The sequence below is a fragment of the Dreissena polymorpha genome, chromosome 16 (assembly GCF_020536995.1).
Source record: "Dreissena polymorpha isolate Duluth1 chromosome 16, UMN_Dpol_1.0, whole genome shotgun sequence".
In the NCBI taxonomy this organism is placed as follows: domain Eukaryota; kingdom Metazoa; phylum Mollusca; class Bivalvia; order Myida; family Dreissenidae; genus Dreissena; species Dreissena polymorpha.
In genome coordinates, this window is record NC_068370.1 from 48,851,101 (window position 1) to 48,871,771 (window position 20,671).

At 32.1% G+C, this 20,671-nt stretch overlaps 2 protein-coding genes and 1 non-coding gene across 3 annotated transcripts in view; 1 reads left to right on the top strand and 2 right to left on the bottom strand.

Annotated features, from left to right (window-relative positions):
- The window catches only part of LOC127861624 (profilin-1-like), a 368,553-nt gene that overhangs the window by 319,706 nt on the left and 28,176 nt on the right, over positions 1 to 20,671 (bottom strand). The window lies entirely within an intron of this gene.
- Positions 7,043 to 7,477, top strand: LOC127861833 (profilin-1-like). The gene has a single exon (XM_052400513.1). It carries the CDS (start codon positions 7,043 to 7,045, stop codon positions 7,475 to 7,477), a length of 435 nt encoding a protein of 144 aa, XP_052256473.1.
- Positions 11,798 to 11,879, bottom strand: Trnas-aga (transfer RNA serine (anticodon AGA)). Its single transcript has one exon. It is a non-coding gene; the product is annotated as a tRNA-Ser (tRNA).

A 20,671-nucleotide genomic window follows, 5' to 3' on the forward strand; every position in this document is an offset into this window, starting at 1 on the left:
AATATTACGTTGCATAAAGATGTATAAGTTATCATGTTTCTTTAAACATGTAGCACAATAATATGCAACTTATATTTTAATAAAAACAGCCAAATTAATGACAACTAGATGTACATAATTAAGTATCAGTATAAAGCCATTGCGTGTTTTTGACTGGTCGCATGTCATTTGAAAGCCATATTATCTCGTTCCGTCATTTTTCGTCACTGAAAAACTGACCGATTTTAGGGACCACTTCAGATAAAATATTTGTTTGCGTTTGTGACTTTTGGTAGTCCCTCATTGTTTTTAGCAATGAAAGTTTCCCTAAAGTCATCCTCTCCGGAACTAGAAAATATGGCTTTCAAATGACACAAGGCCAGTCCATATCGCGCAATGTTTTCAGCTGTTGGTCGCTTTAGAGTTCCTCTATGCAACAGAACGTCAAACAATCTAATGTTCTTTGCCTTTAAGGCTTTTCATGACTTAAACAAACTGAATTATGGATTGCAGTAACAGTAAAGATGTGGGCCATGTTGTCAGTAATTTTACATGTTTTAAGCAAAGATCCCAGTGCTTCAACTTCATCAGGAGCACTGTGGGCGTTGCAGGTTGCCTGGAGAACACGTTCACTATATCTACCTGTTTGTGTGACTGTCCAGGATACGATTTTTAAAAACCGGCAAAGAGTCAACAAAACTGCTTACATTATTACAAAACGTTTCAAAAAAGAGAGAATATCAAAACACAATCAAAGAGTCTATTAAAGAAATAGCAAATATTAATAAAGAAGCTAACCCTAACACACTGTGGGAAGTGATCAAAGGTCGAATACGAGATGACACAATCAAATATGCAAGCAAAATAAAAAGAAACAAATTACACGAGGAAACAAATCTAAAATCTAAAATCACTGAACTTGAAAAATATATTTCCACAAATCCATTCAACGAAGATAAAATCAATGCATTAAACGAAAAAACAGTATGATTACTTAATGGAAGATAAAATAAAAGGAATCTTATTAAGGTCAACGTCAGAATGGATTGAAGGGGCCGAAAAGAATACAAAATACTGTGCTAATTTAGAGAAAAAAAGGGCTGAGGAAAAAACTATTTACCAAATAAAAAACGAACAAGGGAAAATTTTAAGTAACCAAAACGAAGTTCTAAAACATATTGCAGGTTATTACGAAAATTTGTAGAAAGCAGATCACAAAATCGATATTTCAGACATCCTTCCTTTTTCAACAATAAATGCAATAAAATTGATAATGATAACCCAAACAACTTAAACGTACACATATCAGAATACGAATGTGCAATTGCATTAAAGGAAATGAATAATAACAAAAGTCCTGGGTCTGATGGTTTGTCAGTAGAATTTTATAAGATATTCTGGAACGATATAAAACCTTTTTTACTTAATTCTCTAAACTTCTCTCTTGATTATAATTGCCTAACAGATCTACAGCAACAAAGCATTATTACACTTTTACCAAAATAGGGAACGATACATTATCCTTAAATAACTGGAGACCTGTCTCACTCCTTAATGTTGACTACAAAATCGCATCAAAAAGCGTAGCAAATCGAATTAAAAGCCTTTTAAACAACATTATTAGCAATGCGCAAACTGACTTCCTGAAAGATCGATATATCGGTAAAAACGTTTGATTACTAGAAAAGGTGATGCAAACAGTAAATGAAAAAATGACCTTGGTTTAATTTTCTTCTCGGATTTCAATAAAGCTTTCGTTAACTTAGACCACGCCTTTATATTCAAATGCCTTTGTCACTTTGGCTTCAGTGACTACATCATTAATTGGGTCAAACTATTCTATAATAATGCAAAATCACGCATTACTAATACTGGCTATTTCTCAGAACTGTTCCAAATTAAAAGAGGAGTTCGACAAGGCTGTCCATTATCACCTTATTTAATTATAATTTGCATTGAAATTTTATCAATCGCCATACACAATGATCAAAACATAAGAGGGATAAAAATAGGAAATATAGAAACAAAACAGACACTTTTCGCTGACGACGCTTGTTTTCTAACAAACGGTTCACAAAAAAAAATTGAAAAAAACTTATTTCAACGTTGGATAACTTTGGAAAAATATCCGGCCTTACATTAAATAGAACGAAATGTACCAATTTGCGCTTAGGATCTTTAAGGAATACTGAAATTAAATTTTGCAAAAAGAAACAATTTCATTGGAACTCAACCCTATTTAGGGTTCTAATTAAGTCAGAACTTTGCTTTGTCTGTTGATGAATACTACTACATTAGATACATGTATGAGTTGGTTGCGCTACATGTTTTTTTTGTTTACGATTGGAAATCATAATCGTTAACATTCATATTGTACATGTACTTGTTTTCAATTTTGAAAAATAAAATGTGTCGACTCGGCACTGGCGTTCAAGTAAGCACTAGGCCTTCTAAGGACATCGGACATAAGCTCCAAAAGTGTTACTTCCTATTTGCCTCCACGGTACTAATCCGGCACTGCCTGTCTTAGGGGATTGTAGTTCTAATGAGTTGCAATATCAGTTTTTTAAGAGTTTATTCAGTTCTAATGAGTTTAAAAAGCAGTTTCAACGAATGGAAATTGCAGTTCTGATGTGTAGGAATCACAGTTTTCATTGCTGCGAAATTGAAGTTCTGATCAGTTATTATTGCAGTTCTGCAGTAGATAATGCCGTTTGCAGTAAGGCATTCGTATTTGACCGGACTTTGTACACATTATTACAAACAAACTTCTTCTGTCGCTCTTATGTCTTTAATGTGCAACGGTGATCAACTTTATGCAACCACTCAGTTAAAGAATATTCAAGGCGTCCGTTTACGTCGCGACATCCTTTATATCAATATTTTAACGGATCGTTTTAAGGTCCCATCTGACATGAAATAGAACTTGAACTGAAAATACGCTAAAGTACAGGTGGCTGATTATTTAAAAAACGAACATATATTTAGGAACGGTAGGGCGAGTTAACGATCATTTCTTTCTCTGTCTCCATATTTTATCACCGTCTAATATACACCTCGAATGGCATATCGATTGATTTACAACGTTCATAAATGCCAACACGAAAAACTCTCGCATTTTCAAAGCTAAGCCTTTAACGCCCTATCTCTGCTTAACAACATGCAATATTCCAACATAAAACTTTTATTTTAATTTATATTGAAATATATGTATAATAAGTTTTTTACACATTTTATATAAATTCAAAAATATTTTACAAAATCTCCCTTTTAAACAGATCAGTATTGAATAGTTCCCTCGATGTAAGCATTGAATTTTAAGAGCACTTAAGCTTTGCCGGTAGGACAAAATAATGGGATAATGGTGTATATTTACTTCGACCAAGTGTACATTTCTTTGAATTTCATATCACTTTTTGGAAATTGATGTTCAGATTAAGATTTCATAAATGGTTCCATGGAGTAAATGATGGTGATGATCATGATCACAACGTTGATAAAGATTATGATTATGATGATGATTGCTTTTCTGTTATTCGCAGGGAACTAGTTTTCTTCGAACTCCGGTAACACCAGTCCACAGTCGCAACAACAAGACTCGACACAGATGACAAGTGGATACAGTGGCGGTAGAAAATACCTTTTACCGTCAGCCAAGATAAAATAGTGCTTAATATTGTAAAACTATGTACAAAAGAAATAGCTTGACGTGTCAACTGTCCAGCAATATTTAGGAAAATGATAAACCTCATTCGTACACTTCAAAGTTTAATTTATAGCTAATCAGTTTTATTACCAAACTTGACTCTCGATTTAAAGCAGACCTTCAAAACAATTTAAACACGTCGGACATCTCGCAATGTAATATAAATGCCTCAATATTTAACAGTTAATTACTTTCGATACAATACTCGTTAATGTTAATATAAGCAAAACATATAAAGTAATAAGTGTTTGACGTTTTATTTTTTAAATAAATAAAGTTCGTAGTAAAATTTAAAAACAAGTGAAGTTTTGTTCTGTTAATCGTGTGCATACATGTACCTCTTGCAACGTTCACCGGAAACTTATTTCACAGATCTTTTTTCAATCATGAAGAAACACACGAAATGCAACAACAATATACACAATTAAAATATAACATAGATAATTGTTATTCTTGTTGTATAGCATGTGTTAATTAGTGAACGTTTTCGTTTGAGTCGCGACTACAGTTTTAGCTTCACTCACTTTTGATAACAGATTAATAATCACAGGAAATAACTGGACGCAAAATGTTTGAAACTGTTGATGACTTTATCAGATTGGACTTTGAGCATCGCTTTGATCACATGGAAAACTGCACTTTGAATATTTGTAACTGTTGAAGTAACTCCATTAGAGTGTATATAAAGCAGCGATATGATCGCATGAAATTACTATTCACTAAATAGTTAAAACCCTATGCGTCACATTACATGAAATAACTTTACGCTGCATAGTAATAAGAATAGTGAATGTTTTGTAATTATCATATTGTGTAGCAAAAGTCGTAATTATCCAAGTGAATAAACTGGAAGCTAACTGTGTGTATCTACCTGTATTTCCCAGGTGCGATGGCGGGTCTCGCGTTCGCAATGCTGATCCCGGGCATTGTTATAGGTGCGGCCCTGCTCTACTTCCTGCGCACCAAGCGACTCGTGCGCGAAGAACAACTGCGCATGGGCTTCATCCCCAGATTCGGAACAGGCGGCCGACGACTAAACGAGTTGATGGACGGCGATATGGAGCCCATCGATGATCCCCATGACGCCCCGCCAGCACATATACACGCGTACGATTCGCCGCAATGATATTACCTTTTGTGATTTACGTGTATGGTGGTAAGTACATAATTACGCTCATTCACAAAACACACTTGATGTTAAAGTTTATTTGCTTAAAGGTGATAAATGTTTCGGTTAATAACGCGATGGTTGTGATGGTGGATTTCGAAGAAAGACATCATTTTTACAGAAACTCTTTAAAATTGATTTCGTTCGTTGAGTAAATGAAGACATTTGTGTTTTGGTTAACAGCATTACAACATAAAAGTATATATAGGTTCTTTTGTTAATGTTGCAGACAATGTTTTATGCATTTAAATGGTCTTTCGGTCGTTGATATAATTTTTTTTGGGAACCCCAAACATGTCCGATAGTTGTGTTTAATTATAACTTATAAAATAGTAAAGTGCCAGATCCGAAGATTCCGATTCTGTCAATAAACCGATACAAAAAGAAACATGTTACACAATTGTTGATAAGCCTGTGATCTGTGATCAAGTCGCATTTGTGATGCATTTGCTGTATTAACTAATTGTATTATTACTTTGACATTATTTTTCGAATATAATTATTTTTCTAAATTGTATAATAATGTTTAGGATGCCATATGCTCTGTTTGCTTATTATGATGTGTGTTCGTATAACTTGTATTAAAAATTTCAATACTTTCATTTGGTATTATTATTTGATATGTCAGAAATATTCACGTATACACACACTCTTTTTGACTGTAATCGTTGATTGCAAATTTAAGCTGTTAATGATAGGACACATTCCAATATTTTAAAAGTGATCGATATTTGTTGAGTCGTCGACTACAGCACAACTGTAAGGGTCTATATCGATTATTGAGTCAATAAGCATACTTTTATGATGTATATTCATTTTCTATTCGACAAACAGTAAAATTTAACGGCACATCAAACATTAGAATGCAAAATGAAGCATCGGTCGAAAATGAATTACAATAATGTAATGCATACAACGATTACACAATATTATTTATAATTGCATAACCTAGACAACAGCAATACTTAAAAAACGATGTCGTGTATATTTTTAAACACTATGCTAGAATTTATTATGAAGTATTTTCAGGGTTTAAATAAATGAATCAAGTGTGTTCTCAAAGCAAGTCCAATGACACCGTTTATCGCTTTGTATATTTATTGCAATTCAATTCTAACACACCTGCATATATCCGTTTACATATACAATACGTCAAATTTCATTTTGTTGCAAAAAATTCCAATGTTCAATCGGGAATTTTGAGGCAATCATTTTATTTGCAAAAAATGTAAACCTCTGAACGTTTATATCGGTACAAAACGTACGTGATTTTAAAGCAATCAAGAACATATTTCATAAGCAGCAACATCAATGCTAAAGCGGAATTTGATCCTATGTCTAATTTAACTGAACATTTGCAGTCATTTTGTCACAACGAATTTTATTGCGTTTATGTTCGTATCGTAAGCAGAAACAAACAGACCCTTAATCAAATTGGACACATCATGCTAAAATTCTAATAATGCCCGTTGCTGTTGAAAATAACGCTAGTGGAATGATCGTATTAGTATTGATAGAGTGTGAAGATTACCAAAGCATAATTTATCCGACTCCAATTTCGTATTCTAATATTAAGCTGTCAACGTTAAAATCCAATCATTTATTAATCCTTTATCTCGACTGTATAAAGGTGCCAACCTGATAGCCGGTTTACCCATGCTGACTACAATATAAACTGAATGTATAGACGGTCGATGTATATTTACACAATTATCCCATTTTAATTCTTTTAGCTGGAGAATGTTAAAGAAAAAGAATCTAAGTGCTCTTGAGAATAAGATATACATAGAGAGAACATTAAATAACAATGTGGATCTTTTCAATTATTTAGGAACGTTGGTTTGTGCGTGTTTGGATTGTGATATAATTGAATCGAACAGTCGATAATTCGGTTTATAAATATTTAAAAACTTTGTAACAGGCAGTTTGCAATATTTATACGATTGTTAGATGAAGGCGTATTATTTGTTGAGCATTTTGGACTGGTGGCATGTATTTATATAAAATATATATGAAAACATATGTTGGTTGTTCCATAAATAATTAACGTTGGATACAACTCTCATTATTGGATCTAAATAATTTTCGAAAGGTTCGGAGCCAATATAATATCGGTGATAAATTGTTTTATGAACAAGAATATATAAAGTCCGCTCTCGGAATATATATACGCAACCATTAACGTTACCATGGAGGTTGCTATGCGAACAGACGTGACGTTACGCGAGGAGTACGTGTTGAAACTGTGGGATACGTACATTAACGAGAACTTGGTGCAATCGACGCCTTGCAAGGCGGCCATTTATGACGCCTGCTCACTAAGACTGATAATCGCCAGCGACGGATTCTATCTCCTAAACAACGAGATTCACAACATTTCTGAAGGAATGAGGTACCCAGAGGAAGCGTATAGAAACGGTATAGACATTCAAAGCCGCCATTATGACGACAGGTTAGCCGACGGCAGAAACGGCATCTACGCTAGAGATAAATCAGACGGCTGTACCGTGTGCAAGACGTCCACGTTGTTGATAGTCGGCGTTAGTGACAACAAAGTTAAAAGTGAAGAAAGTAATGAGCAGATAATGAAACTCGGGGATTACTTTAGAAAAATTGGATTGTAGTATCGGAACGATTCGTTCTGTTTGTAACTGTAGATATCAAGATTATTCTTTTAAAATCGTGTGCAAGAAGACCAGATAGTTAGCAAATAATCTATAGGATCATGTTTGCTGGCGGAAAAAAACCAATCAGACTAAAAATGAATAATATAACGAAATCATATGCCGCTAATCCAATTATCATACAATTATTTGAGGAAAGTGCAAGCCTGAATGCTGGGTTCCATAATATAAAATGTAGAACTTTTAATTGTATTAAATGAACCAGTATTAAACCTTTCCTTGGCATTTTGACTTGCTACATCTATATCTATATACTGTTATGTACGAGATTCAATAAAGGATAATTTCCTACCATGATTCATCTAATGATGATTTAAATAACACAGGAGTCCATAAATAAATAAATTGTATAACTTGATATTCCTCCTCACGTGAACCATTTTGTCACAAGATTTCGATCGTGATCGTGCGTACGTCGGTATTTTAGTCAAATATACTCTCGCTAATGAAGGTGTGAGACCAAGATCGAAGAATTGGATACTTGTACTACGAATGCATGTCTAGTCCAGTTTTCTTTAACATTTTTTTAAACAGTGTTATAAATGCAGATTTAATGTAATTTTATAATTAGTTACCATGCGTAGAGTTTGGATAACGTTTGTTTTGTTCTTGTTTACTTTGAACGGTGTTTGCACGTGTTTAATGTGCAATATAAAAACAAACGCACTCAAAAGGGTGAGCATTTTTATGAGATATTTTGAACGTTTTCATGTCACGTATCCATGTAAATCGCTCGTTTATCTGCATTAATTTAGGTAAAAAGATAATGCGAATTAAGTTAAAATATATGTCAATGGTGACACAATTTAATCATTTTATTTAACTGACAAGTTTGGTATGGTAAGTAGAACCATTTATTAATACTTAATCTAAACACGTATGCGCACTTAGCACCATACAAAGTGTATTGACATTTAACAAAATGAACATACAGTCGATCCTAATATACGCGATTAACCCATTACATTGTTTATACTGGCAAATATTATAATAAAATTTATTTAGTTCTTTAAAAATCAAATGCTTGTACCGATATTACTATTTAATGCAATCTTCTGGATAGTGATAAAACTAAGCGGTTTCGTTGAGAAAGGAAATAAAAGAAAATGGCATATATACGGTGGTATAAAGGTGACATTCACTGCTTGCAGTGTTGTTTATATACCAAAATTAAACTGATCATGAATTAAATGGTACGCCGACAACGATACATATTTTGACTCCTTCAATTGCAGTTAATGCTAGTTTAGTAGAACATACTTTCTATCCATCGAGCTTGTCAACACAACTTAATTGTATGATTGAGCGACACATGTTGCTGTGATCAATATGTAGTGGGTGTGGGGGTGGGGGCACATCATTCAATAAAAGCCGTGGAGGTTCAATTGTATTTATTGACGCTGACCAATATAGCCATGACGGAAAAGACCTACACAAAACAATGACAATATTTTACAAACAGAACAAAACAAACGATACTGCGAAATATGAATTAAATGAACTTCACATTAATTAAACTAATTCACACACATTTCATAATGCAATAATACACAATGTTCAATAAATGAAAACTGTTTAACTCACCAGGTTGGAATAAAACAACGACTATGGACTTGCGTCCACTAGACGGTCTTGGCAAATGCAAGCGTGGTCAGTAATTTCATAATGAAATCAACATGTACGTTTGAATGACCAATAAAAATCTTGCATCGGATCAATTCTAAATAACGATTGGACATGACCGAAATTGCACGAGCTTTCATGGGTGAACGAACACTGGCGAGAGGACGAAACTCCCACAAAGAAGTAAATGTATGTTATGTAAAAAAGGAGATAAGAAATTGACCTTAATACAAATATAATATTGACTTATGTCTTATCTCAACATGTATACCCAATTAGAAGCAAATAAAAATGAATAATTTTGCAATATCTGTAAACATTTGGTATTTTTAAATAAAACACAGTTGAATTCATATGGCTGTTCAAAGCTAAAGCCTTTAGCCGTTTATGTCAACCCAGAGCTTTGGGTTTTTCGATGAAAGTTGTAAACAGCCTAAATTCATTATTATCAAAAGTTTGTATGGAAAAGAAGAATGTTTTAACCAGTTACAATTGTACGAAAATAATCTACGATGTCATGCTTAATGTCAACTTAAGACAACCTTGGCTTGGGTTAAATGCTCAAAACATCTGATTTCACGTGCGACATTGCTTACATGGTAAACCAATAGACCAATTTGTTAAACCGTGGTGCAATAGTTTAGCTGCACAGTCCAAGAATTCTTCTTCAATTAAAAAAGCTTCAAATATGACAAAAAAGCCTTGCTCGCATATCTTATAAAAGTCAACAATCCGAATGAGACAATTCCGATTATGTTCCCATGGCCTTGAAATACGATAACGTTCCCATGGCCTTGAAATAGAGGTTTGCAGATATAAAAGGTTGCCCAGGGTATAACGCAAGTGTAAACACTATAACCAGAATGTTTGTGAATTCCAATATCACTTTTTTATGTTTCCCATTATATAACGATTTTTATATAAAATATATTATTCGGACTCCATGGCCTACCATTTGTCAATACATATCAATGATGACATGCTAACAAACATAGTTGTATTTAAAAGTCACACATTTATTTTTTATGATTGTCATATTTTCTCATCTTTAATTTGTATTATTGTATGATTCCCTGTCTTTGCCATATTACTTTTGTACATATGTTCTTGGTCAAAGGCAGAATGCCGGATTGCAAATAGACTAAAATATAATCGATTGTTTTAACATGTGTGTATCTGGTGTTGGCATATTTTAAAACCACATACAAATCGATTTTTATTTATAATAATACGTGGTATACGATTGGGTATTTTTAATATTTCGTATGTTATTAACTGTGTCATTACACCATTTTTTACACCTTTATCGCTTTATTTTACAATGTGAAATAACGCTTTGCAATAAGTGGCAACATACAAGAGCAAACTCTAAAATATTTCTTTGTGGACAGGATTCGAAACTGCGCGGGAAGATTCCGATGGATTTCTAGTCCATCGCCTTAACAACTTTACCACGACAAATTTGAACTTTCACATTGAAATCTTATATACATTATGTCGATGTATAGCTCTTAAACGTGTGTGAAATACGGACATCATGCAGTACCAATATAAATTATTGAAGAAAGTTTAAGATTAAGGTTATTGTGCATAGCACGTCTCCTAATTAATACATGTATCTACAGACCATTGACGTTTCATGTTGAAATGTTATATACTTTCAGAGATATAGCCCTGCACAATTTGTAACAGCCGACGGACGACCGGATAGAGCCCCAACGATATCTCTCTGCCTTCGTCGGGGGCTAATAATTCACAATTATATAAATATCATTTTACTAAAAGTATGGTTCTTCTGACCGAATCCGAACGCTGAGATCAATAAACAGTTTGTTTTGGGCTGCCTTGCAGGTCACCATTATACCATTAAGAATGGAGAGAAATCTTCTGTTTCTTATATTTTACCGAACATTCTGATTATCAACTATTGAGTACGCAACGATATTTTCAGCACTAACACACATTAACAAAAATGCATAAATCTTTAAGTATTCAAGAACATATTTTCACGTTGAAATATGTGTCTTAAACGATGTTTGATTTTTAAAATATTGTAAGTAATAGCTTATGATTTTTATTTTAGGGGTAACATAAAAAATAAATAAATCGCTGCCGCGTTTTCGAAACCTATTGAGATCTTCACCACAAGTACGAATGCTGCCTACATGTTTTGAAACACCACTTAACTGAATCGATTAAAAGGGAACAATGTCAAAGACATTACACGTTGTCCACGCAAATAAAATGTGTTATTATGTAACTTTTATTTATAATGGTATTTTTAAAAATCCAAATTTCATATCTGTTTAATTAATTATCAAAATCGGTTTGATGCAAAATATCTTGAGCATTTAATTTGGACTGTTAGCTATTCGATATTTATTTACACTTATTTAGGTAAATATAAATGTTTTGTTATAATGAAAACTATGTCTGTATAGATCATGTGTATATATTATCTGGTGTTGGCATATTTCAAAACCACGCAAATGTCGGTTTTAGATACTAGTACGTGATAAACGATTAACTAAAGAATGTTCCAAACAATATCTCGAATATTATCAACAGTGTGATGCACTTGATGTTATAATGTGTAATGACACTTTTAAACAAATCTTTACTAACACTAAAACATTTCGTTGTCGGCAGGATTCGAACCTGCGCGGGAAGATCCCAATGGATTTCTAGTCCATCGCCTTAACCACTCGGCCACGACAACTGCTTGTGTAGGTAAATACAACGGTAGCTCACAATAATATATAATGTTACGTATATTTAAACTGTTACGCTATCATTTAAATATACTCTGGATATACTCTGGATATACAGCATGATCGTAGTTGTCGTTGCCGTTCGTTCAGACCGATATAATCACTGCAATATGACGGTGGTGATAGCATCCTTACAAAACAGACATTGACAGAAACTTAAAGAATCCCAGTTCTGCCCATCAGGAATGGATAAAACATAGTTAAATGATTCTTTTCAGTTCATATAACACCATAACATGTGAGCCATTATCATTTTTAAAAGGTGAGTGTGGCGGATCAGTTAATTTAATTGAACGGTTTGTATACTCCGGAGCCTACAACGACTACATTACATAAACTAAGAAACTTTAGCAAACCAATCAGGAATTTTTTTTTTAAAGATTTATCTGTTGCTTACTTGCCGCCTCCTGTAACAATAACCATAAAAACAGCGAAACTGCCAATTGCTGCAAGACTGGAAAGACATAAAGCAACTCCTTGGATCATGTAGCTTATGTTCTTCCACGTGATATTTTCTTCAACAGATAAATCGGATGATTGTTTCTCAAAATATTCAGCCTTAGAGATTGTCTTTACCGTTTGTGTTCTGATCGCTTTTGAAGTTTTCCTTAAAGGGACCGTCAACCACAAACGACAAAAAAAAATAATTCTATAATACCGTATTTTGTTTACAATTATTAGTTTATATTGATTAAAATATCACGACTGGATATTACATTACTTGAAAAAGTTGTTAAGTTTTCATATTTTCAGTAAATTCGGTAATAAAAAAAAAATACTAGGTAACTACCAATTAACTATAAATAACGCAAGTATATTGATCATCATCGTCACGTGGTAAACCCAGGAATGCAAATTGTGCATGCGTAGTGAATATATATAATGATCATTCTACTTGCGTTATGTATAGTGTGTATATCGTTATGGCACCTATTATCGCGATGTACTTTTTGATTTCACATCGCGTAATTTTATTACCGAATATACTGAAAATATGATATATTTTTTTCAAGTAATGAAATATACATCGATGTTGACAGTTACTGAACAAATACCTTTGTAAAAAAAGTAGAACCATTTATGAAGTCTAAATATGAACTTCAATTTCCAAAAAAGTGATATGAAATTCAAAGAAATGTACACTTGTTCGAAGTAAATATACGCCATTATCCACTTATTTTGTTCCACCGGAAAATCTTCAAGTTTCTTAAGCTTAAGTGCTCTTAAAATACAATGCTTACATCGAGAGAACAATTCAATACAAATCTGTTTTAAGGGGAGATTTTAGGATTTTGTCAAATATTTAGGAATTAAGATAAAATGTCAAAAAAGTATTATTAATATATTTCAATATAAATTAAAATTCAAGTTAAGAACATGTGTCGAAAATTGCGTAATAAGCCAGATATTTATTTCTTAAATCGAACATGTATGTACAGTCGATTTCGCCAGCATGTATATATTATGCATGTACGATGTGAAACTAAATTTAGTTTTACGGATCATTTTAATTTTCTGCAACAATATCTATTCAACTTCTACTAATACAAGCTTGCTGGAAACATCTGTTTTCGAAAAAAGCGAAACATCAGCTAAATGTGGCGGTCAAGGCAAAACCTCAAAGAAAAATTCAAAACCTGACTCCAAAAAACAAAAACTATGAGTGCCATCGTCACCAATAAGCAAAATGATACAGTCGATATAACAATCGAAAAACGATTGGACAAAATTAGCAGCAAACTTTCCCGTGTCCTTACAAAGGACGACTCAACCTTTATTAAAGACATGATAAAAGAAACTGTCGAACAGTTGAAAGAGAAGTTGTTTGGTAATGTTCTGCATCGAATAGAAATTATTTGTTTGAACAAAAACGTGAAATTACACTGCTCAAAAATGAAAACGTCGCAAAAACCAAAATAATCGAGGAGCTTAAACAGCAAAACGCACATTTAGAACAAACGAAGACCAGTGATGCAGTAAACTACGACGAATTTGCAAACAACACCGAGCAATATAGTCGACGTAACAACTTCAGAATTGCCGGTGTTCCGGAAGACCAGGACCATCAATCCTCGGTTTGGGTGACTGATAAAGTCGCTGCACTGGTTAATTCTCATCTGGGTATCCCCATCCAACCCACTGACATAGATATAGCCCATAGGCTGGGAAAATTCAAACCAGGTTCAAATCGACCAGTTATTGTTAGATTTATAAGACGTCAAACAAAGATAGACATTCTGCGTAAAGCTAAATTATTTAAAGGGTCAAGCATCTTCGCGAATGAAGACCTCACCAAACTAAACGCAGAGGTGCTGGCATCCGTCCGACTAAAGCAACCGAACGCCGTCGAAAGAGCTTGGTCATTCGAGGGGAAAATATTTGCGGTTTTTAAAGGCAACGAACATGCTACGCAGATTAAATACCCAGAATTCAAAAATTTGTAAAAACAGTGTATATAAGAACATTTATTTCAATTACACGTCTGTACAAACTGCGCTAGTATTTTGTGTTAATGGTCGTCTGTCTCTCAGCTTTCCTAATTTAAATCTTCCTTAATTAATATCTATTATAGCAATATTAATATATTCTAGACACCATTAATTTAAAAATAGAATAGTATGATATAAATGAAACACCACCACTTCATATCAATATTCGTAAAATTTCCGGCTATGCTCATGGATTTGGAAGGTTTTCTTCTATCACGGTTACGTCCCTTTGATCAAATGCATCATTAATTCTCTACGTAAATACGACTTCATGTAGTATATCAATAATTAAATATAGCATTGTATGTGAAAAGGTTTCTCCATACAGAGGTTTGCTTTTGAACTATGATGTTGCCTATCCTTTTCATGTTTGTTATGTTTTGGCTTTGACCTTTTCAAGCTGGCTCACTAGAAATATTATTGTTTCAATGTGAAAATGTACATAAGTCTTATGATATGATTTTCATGTCAGTGTGCTTAAGTTTGTGTTTTTGTGCATAGCATGTAATACAACTCTAGTGCTTAATTAAATTTTCTTTTTTTCCCATACAGTTACTTTTACCATTATATAGCTGCTAACCTTCTGTTTTTATGTATACTTGTGTTTGCTGATGTTCATTAATATGCACACGAACCCTTAATTTATGTTTGCCACTTTAGTGCAAAATTAAATACTCTTTTTTTTAATACAGTAATTAATACTATAACCTAGTTATATACCTAGCGGTATGATTTTATATTGATACATCACTGTATGTATGTAACATGAACAGGATTAAGAATCTTTAAAAGCAATAATGGTCTTTATACATGTTCTAACATATAAACAAAACTATTTATTGCTGCTTTTAATTGAATACATGGTCATTCAGTGTTACACATTGCTAAATAATGTATCCACTAAGATACCTTCATTACATGATTTTTCTTTCTTATTTGTGAATGTTAAATAAGCTATAAATACATTTAAATAAATTATATTATTGAAGGTATTAGAAGTACTGAACTTAGGATTATCTGTTTGTCTTCATTAACATTCTTAAGCTGTATTGTTTTGGGTTTTTTATGAAGGTGTTAACAGTGGAGGACTAAAATCATCCTTTTATTTTTCACTTTACACTAGATAAGTAACAATTCTTCAATAATATATTAACTCTTACTTTATTTCGCTTTCATATGAAGTTTTTTAAGTGTTGAGTGAAATTTGGATGTAAAATACAACTACACTGTCTGATTCAATATCACTGTCTTTGTAAGTATTCTCTTTCTCATATAGATCAGTTACAATATTATTTAAAAATATGCTTGTCAAATATATACGTCTCCTACATGCCGATTAAAATAAACTGATACTACAAATAAAAAAGGATTGAAGGTGATTATATAAGTATACTTTTTTATTCCAAAATTAACATGCTTGTTAAAAATCTAGTTTTCACTTGTATGAATAAATGATAATATAACTATATTTATTCTACAAATTACTAATTTATGTTTGAGCAATTGATTATATAGCTGTATTTATTCTACAAAACACTATCTTATGTGCTATCATTATGGCATTTAGACAAACAAACGAATATTTACATTTACTAATCCAAATTAAATTGTGTCAAGTATAAGGTTTGATGTGAACATGCAAAAGAAACACAAATTGTTACTTCTGCATTTTGAGTTATTAAAAAACTATTTATAATAATGTTTATTACAGCAACTGGCATATCTTACTTATACCTTAACTATGTTTATGTTATGAGTTTATGAAACATAAGCAACACTGTTTTAGTAATCTTTTGATAAAGCATCTGTAATTCAATTATAGATATTAATCCTTAAAAGAAGGTGTCATTAATTTGTTAAGGCTTTGATCCATGAAATTTGTGTGTATTTTTCCATGTTTAATATGAAAATATCTGGAAAAAAATCTTATTTGTTTCCGCTTCAGATCGACATCTCTTGTTGCCTGCTTACTTGTACATAACTTAAACCATTGACATCGCTTGTTGCCTACTTAATTGTACATAACTTAAACCATTGACATCTCTTGTTGCTTACCTAATTGTACATAACATAAACCAACAATCGCATAACCACTGTTATCGATTTTTGTTTAATGCTACTATTACATGTATAATTTGTAAATAGTCAATTGTAAATGGCAATTATACGTTAATTTTTTTGATCTTATGATCACATGTAAATGGCAATTATACGTTGTTGTTTGTTATCTTATGATCACATGAAATTAACAATAATCTTCCATAAGAACTCTAAAAGTGTTTCATTACGTGTGAATTTGTGTTATATATAAAAACAAAGTTATTCATTTTTTATTAACTTTATATTGGTTCATTTCTGCATTTAAAAAATGCGCCCAATGAAATAGCATAATTTTAATACATTTTTGTTATTTTAAAAATAAATCAAATTAACAAATTTAAATAGCATAATATTGATTGATGTCTGCTCTTAAAAATATTACAAAAATACTTAATTTCAACATAACTGTTCGAAAGATAATAAAATGTTTTACTATCCACTGATTGCATATGTTCTTTTATTCTTTTTATCTTTGTAATGTTTAGCCAAGCTACCATAACACTCATTGTCATTTTCACTTTTATGTTTTTCTCTGTTTATTATGTTTGTTTTTTAGTTGGGACCAGTGGTTCATTGTGTTTTTTTCTCACTTTTGTGATTATTTCTTTTCACTTCTTCATATCTATGGAATATTCATCTTTCTGTACCCCAAATGTTTGTTTCCTATTTTTGTTTGTATGTATGGACATCCTATGTCTTATAATAGAAACAAACTGGACATGTTTTAAGATAGAAACTTACTGGACAAGCACACACGAATTATCATTTACATCACACTCCACCTCTTAAAATGATTAAATTATGTACTTTGAATGTAAAAGGGCTCAACAATAAAGATAAACGCATAAAAATCTTCAAATGGTTAGACGAAAAAAAAATAGTATATGCCTATTACAAGAAAGTCACTTGACACATACTTTAGCACATACTTAAAAAATGAGTGGGACGGAGACATCTATCTCAGTGGACAACATACTAATAAACAAGGCATTGCCTGTCTTATTAAAAAAATATAGGAATCACAGTCGATAACTTTAACGAAATAATACTTGGCAGACAAGCAAGTATAGATATTAAAATACACGAAACACAATTAACATTAATCAGCGTTTACGGCCCTAACATAGATGATTCCACTTTTCACGAAACATTACAATCCTTTATAAATAATAACCAAGATAAAAACATTTTAGTCGGTGGTGATTTCAATACTATATTTAATCCATTATTAGATAAAAAGAAGGGAAACCTTTATACTCATCCTAAAAATAGAAACATTTTAAATAACATTATTGAAAACTACAATATGATAGACATATGGCGTACAATATATCCAAACGAAAGCAAATTCACCTGGCACTCAAACACAAAACCAACAATATTTTGTAGATTAGACTATTTTTTAATATCTGAGTCTCTTTGCAACATTATTGACACATGTAACATAAAACCAGGATTTATGACTGACCACTCTCTAGTTGAACTTAAACTGCACAATATACAACCTGAAAGAGGCCCAGGATACTTTAAAATTAACAACAACATCTTATTAGATACACAATATCAAACACAAATAAAACAGGAAATATTAAATACAGTTCAAAATAATAAAGATGCAAACCCAAATACCTTATGGGAAGTAATTAAAGGAAATATACGTAACACAACAATTAGAGACACATCATTTAAACAAAAAGAAACACACAAACTTGAAACTGAAACCATCAAAACCATTGAAACCCTTGAAAACAATTGCATAAAAAAAACACAAATGATACCACCGACATTGAAAATGAAATAACATTAAACAAACAAATATTAGATGGAATCTATCATACACATCTCAATGGAATAATACTAAGAGCGCGTGCACAGCATGTTGAACACAATGAAAAAAATACAAAATACTTCGCAAACATTGAAAAACATACAAGTGGGCAAAAAATTGTACACAAATTAGTAGTCAATGGCAAAGGATAACAAACTGGACTCAAATACTAGAAGAACAACGTTTATTTTTCGAATCCCTCTTTAAACGAAAAAATGTTGAAAATAACACCCTTTTTAGAAATACACAAATCACGCTTAAAATCAAGAAGAAAAACTATTGTGTGACGGATTACTAAATGAATATGAATGTGGATTAGCACTCAAAGAAATGCAAAATAACCAAAGTCGAGGATCTGATGGTATCACCATTGAGTTTTATAAAATATTTTGGAATAATATCAAAACACATCTAATTAAATCACTAAACTATTCATATAATAATGAAAACCTAACTACGCTTCAAAAACAAGGTATAATATCACTCATTCCAAAACCAGGAAAAAACTTAGAATCCTTATCGAACTGGCGCCCAATTAGTTTACTAAACAATGATTATAAAATTGCAACTAAAAGTATAGCAAACAGAATTAAAAAAATATTACTATCAATCATATCAAAATCTCAATCTGGTTTCATAAAAGGACGTAACATTGGTGAAAACGTTCGTCTTATCCAAGAATGCATAAACTATTTCAACAATTCAAATAATCCTGGTCTAATATTCTTTGCAGACTTCGAAAAGGCATTCGATTCGCTTGATCATTCATTTATGTTCTCTTGCTTAGAAAATATGAACTTTGGTGAAAGTCTCATTCAATGGGTCAAACTATTCTATACCGATATTAACAGTTTAATCATTAACAATGGCTTCTTTTTAAACAGTTTTAACATCGAACGAGGGGTTCGACCAGGATGTCCATTCTCATCATCGCTATTTATTATCTGCATCGAGTATCTATCACATCACATCCAATCAAATAAACACATAAAAGGCATATCACTAGAACCTGACGAAGAAATCAAACAGTCCCTATTTGCTGACGATGCAACTTATTTTTTAAACGACAATTACGATTCTTTCCATAACCTAATAGAATCGCTAACCCTTTACGGAATTACATCGGGTCTTAAACTAAACAAAAGTAAATGAACTGTGCTACGAGTAGGTAAATTAAAACAAAGTAATGTCCAATATAAAAAAGAAATGAAATTTAATTGGTCATCCGATGAAGCCACAACGTTAGGAATTACTTTCACAAATAATGAAAAGGATACAGTTCTTAAAAACATACTACCTAGATTACAGAATTTTAAAAATTGCTTAAAATCATGGCATCACCGTAAACGTACACTAATCGGAAAAACACAGTATTAAAAACGTTTGCACTTCCTAAATTAATTTATGTATTAACAGTTCTCCCAAATCCACCAAATGATGTTATTAACGATATAAAATCAGCAATATTTAATTTCATATGGGACGGTAAGCCCGATAAAATAAAACGAACTCAGTTAATTCAATCTGTTGAAAATGGAGGTATCCAATTAACGAACATTGACTCATTCTTGAATGCAATCAAATGCAGCTGGGTTAAAAGATACCGAGATAATACCAACACGAGTAAATGGAAATTATTCTACCAGAAAATCCTAAACAAATATGGTGACTCCTTACTCTTTGAATGTAACTTCAGCAATACTATCTTACATGAAATTGCAAACGAAAACATATTTCTGTCTGATGTTCTATCAGTATGGAGTGATGTCACACATAACCTAGAAACCCAAACCAGCAGTAAAACTATTCTATGGAACAATAAAGACATAACTTCAAACAATAAGACGTTTTTCTATAAAGATTGGTTTGAACGAAGCATTAAATATGTCGACCAATTATATGAATAAAGAATTAAGGATTTCTACTCTTTTGATGATATATGCTACATATACGGAATACCTTCAAATAATTTTCTGAAGTACTACACATTAATCAAAAGCATACCCATACATATTAAATCTGAAATCAATCCAAATAATACACCATGTACTCAAACAACATTCATAGAAAACATACTTGGAAGAAAAAACAAAACGAATAAAATATTTTACACACTACAAATTAAAAACCCTACAGAAAACTCAAAAACCCAAAATAAATGGCAAGTCCTTTTCGGAGAACATGAACTTAATTGGAAACACATATTTACCATGCCATATAAAGCAACTATTGAAAGCACTCTGAGAAATTTTCAATATAAATACATCCATAGAATTATAGCTACAAATAAATATCTCTTTAAATGCAAATTATCTAACTCAAA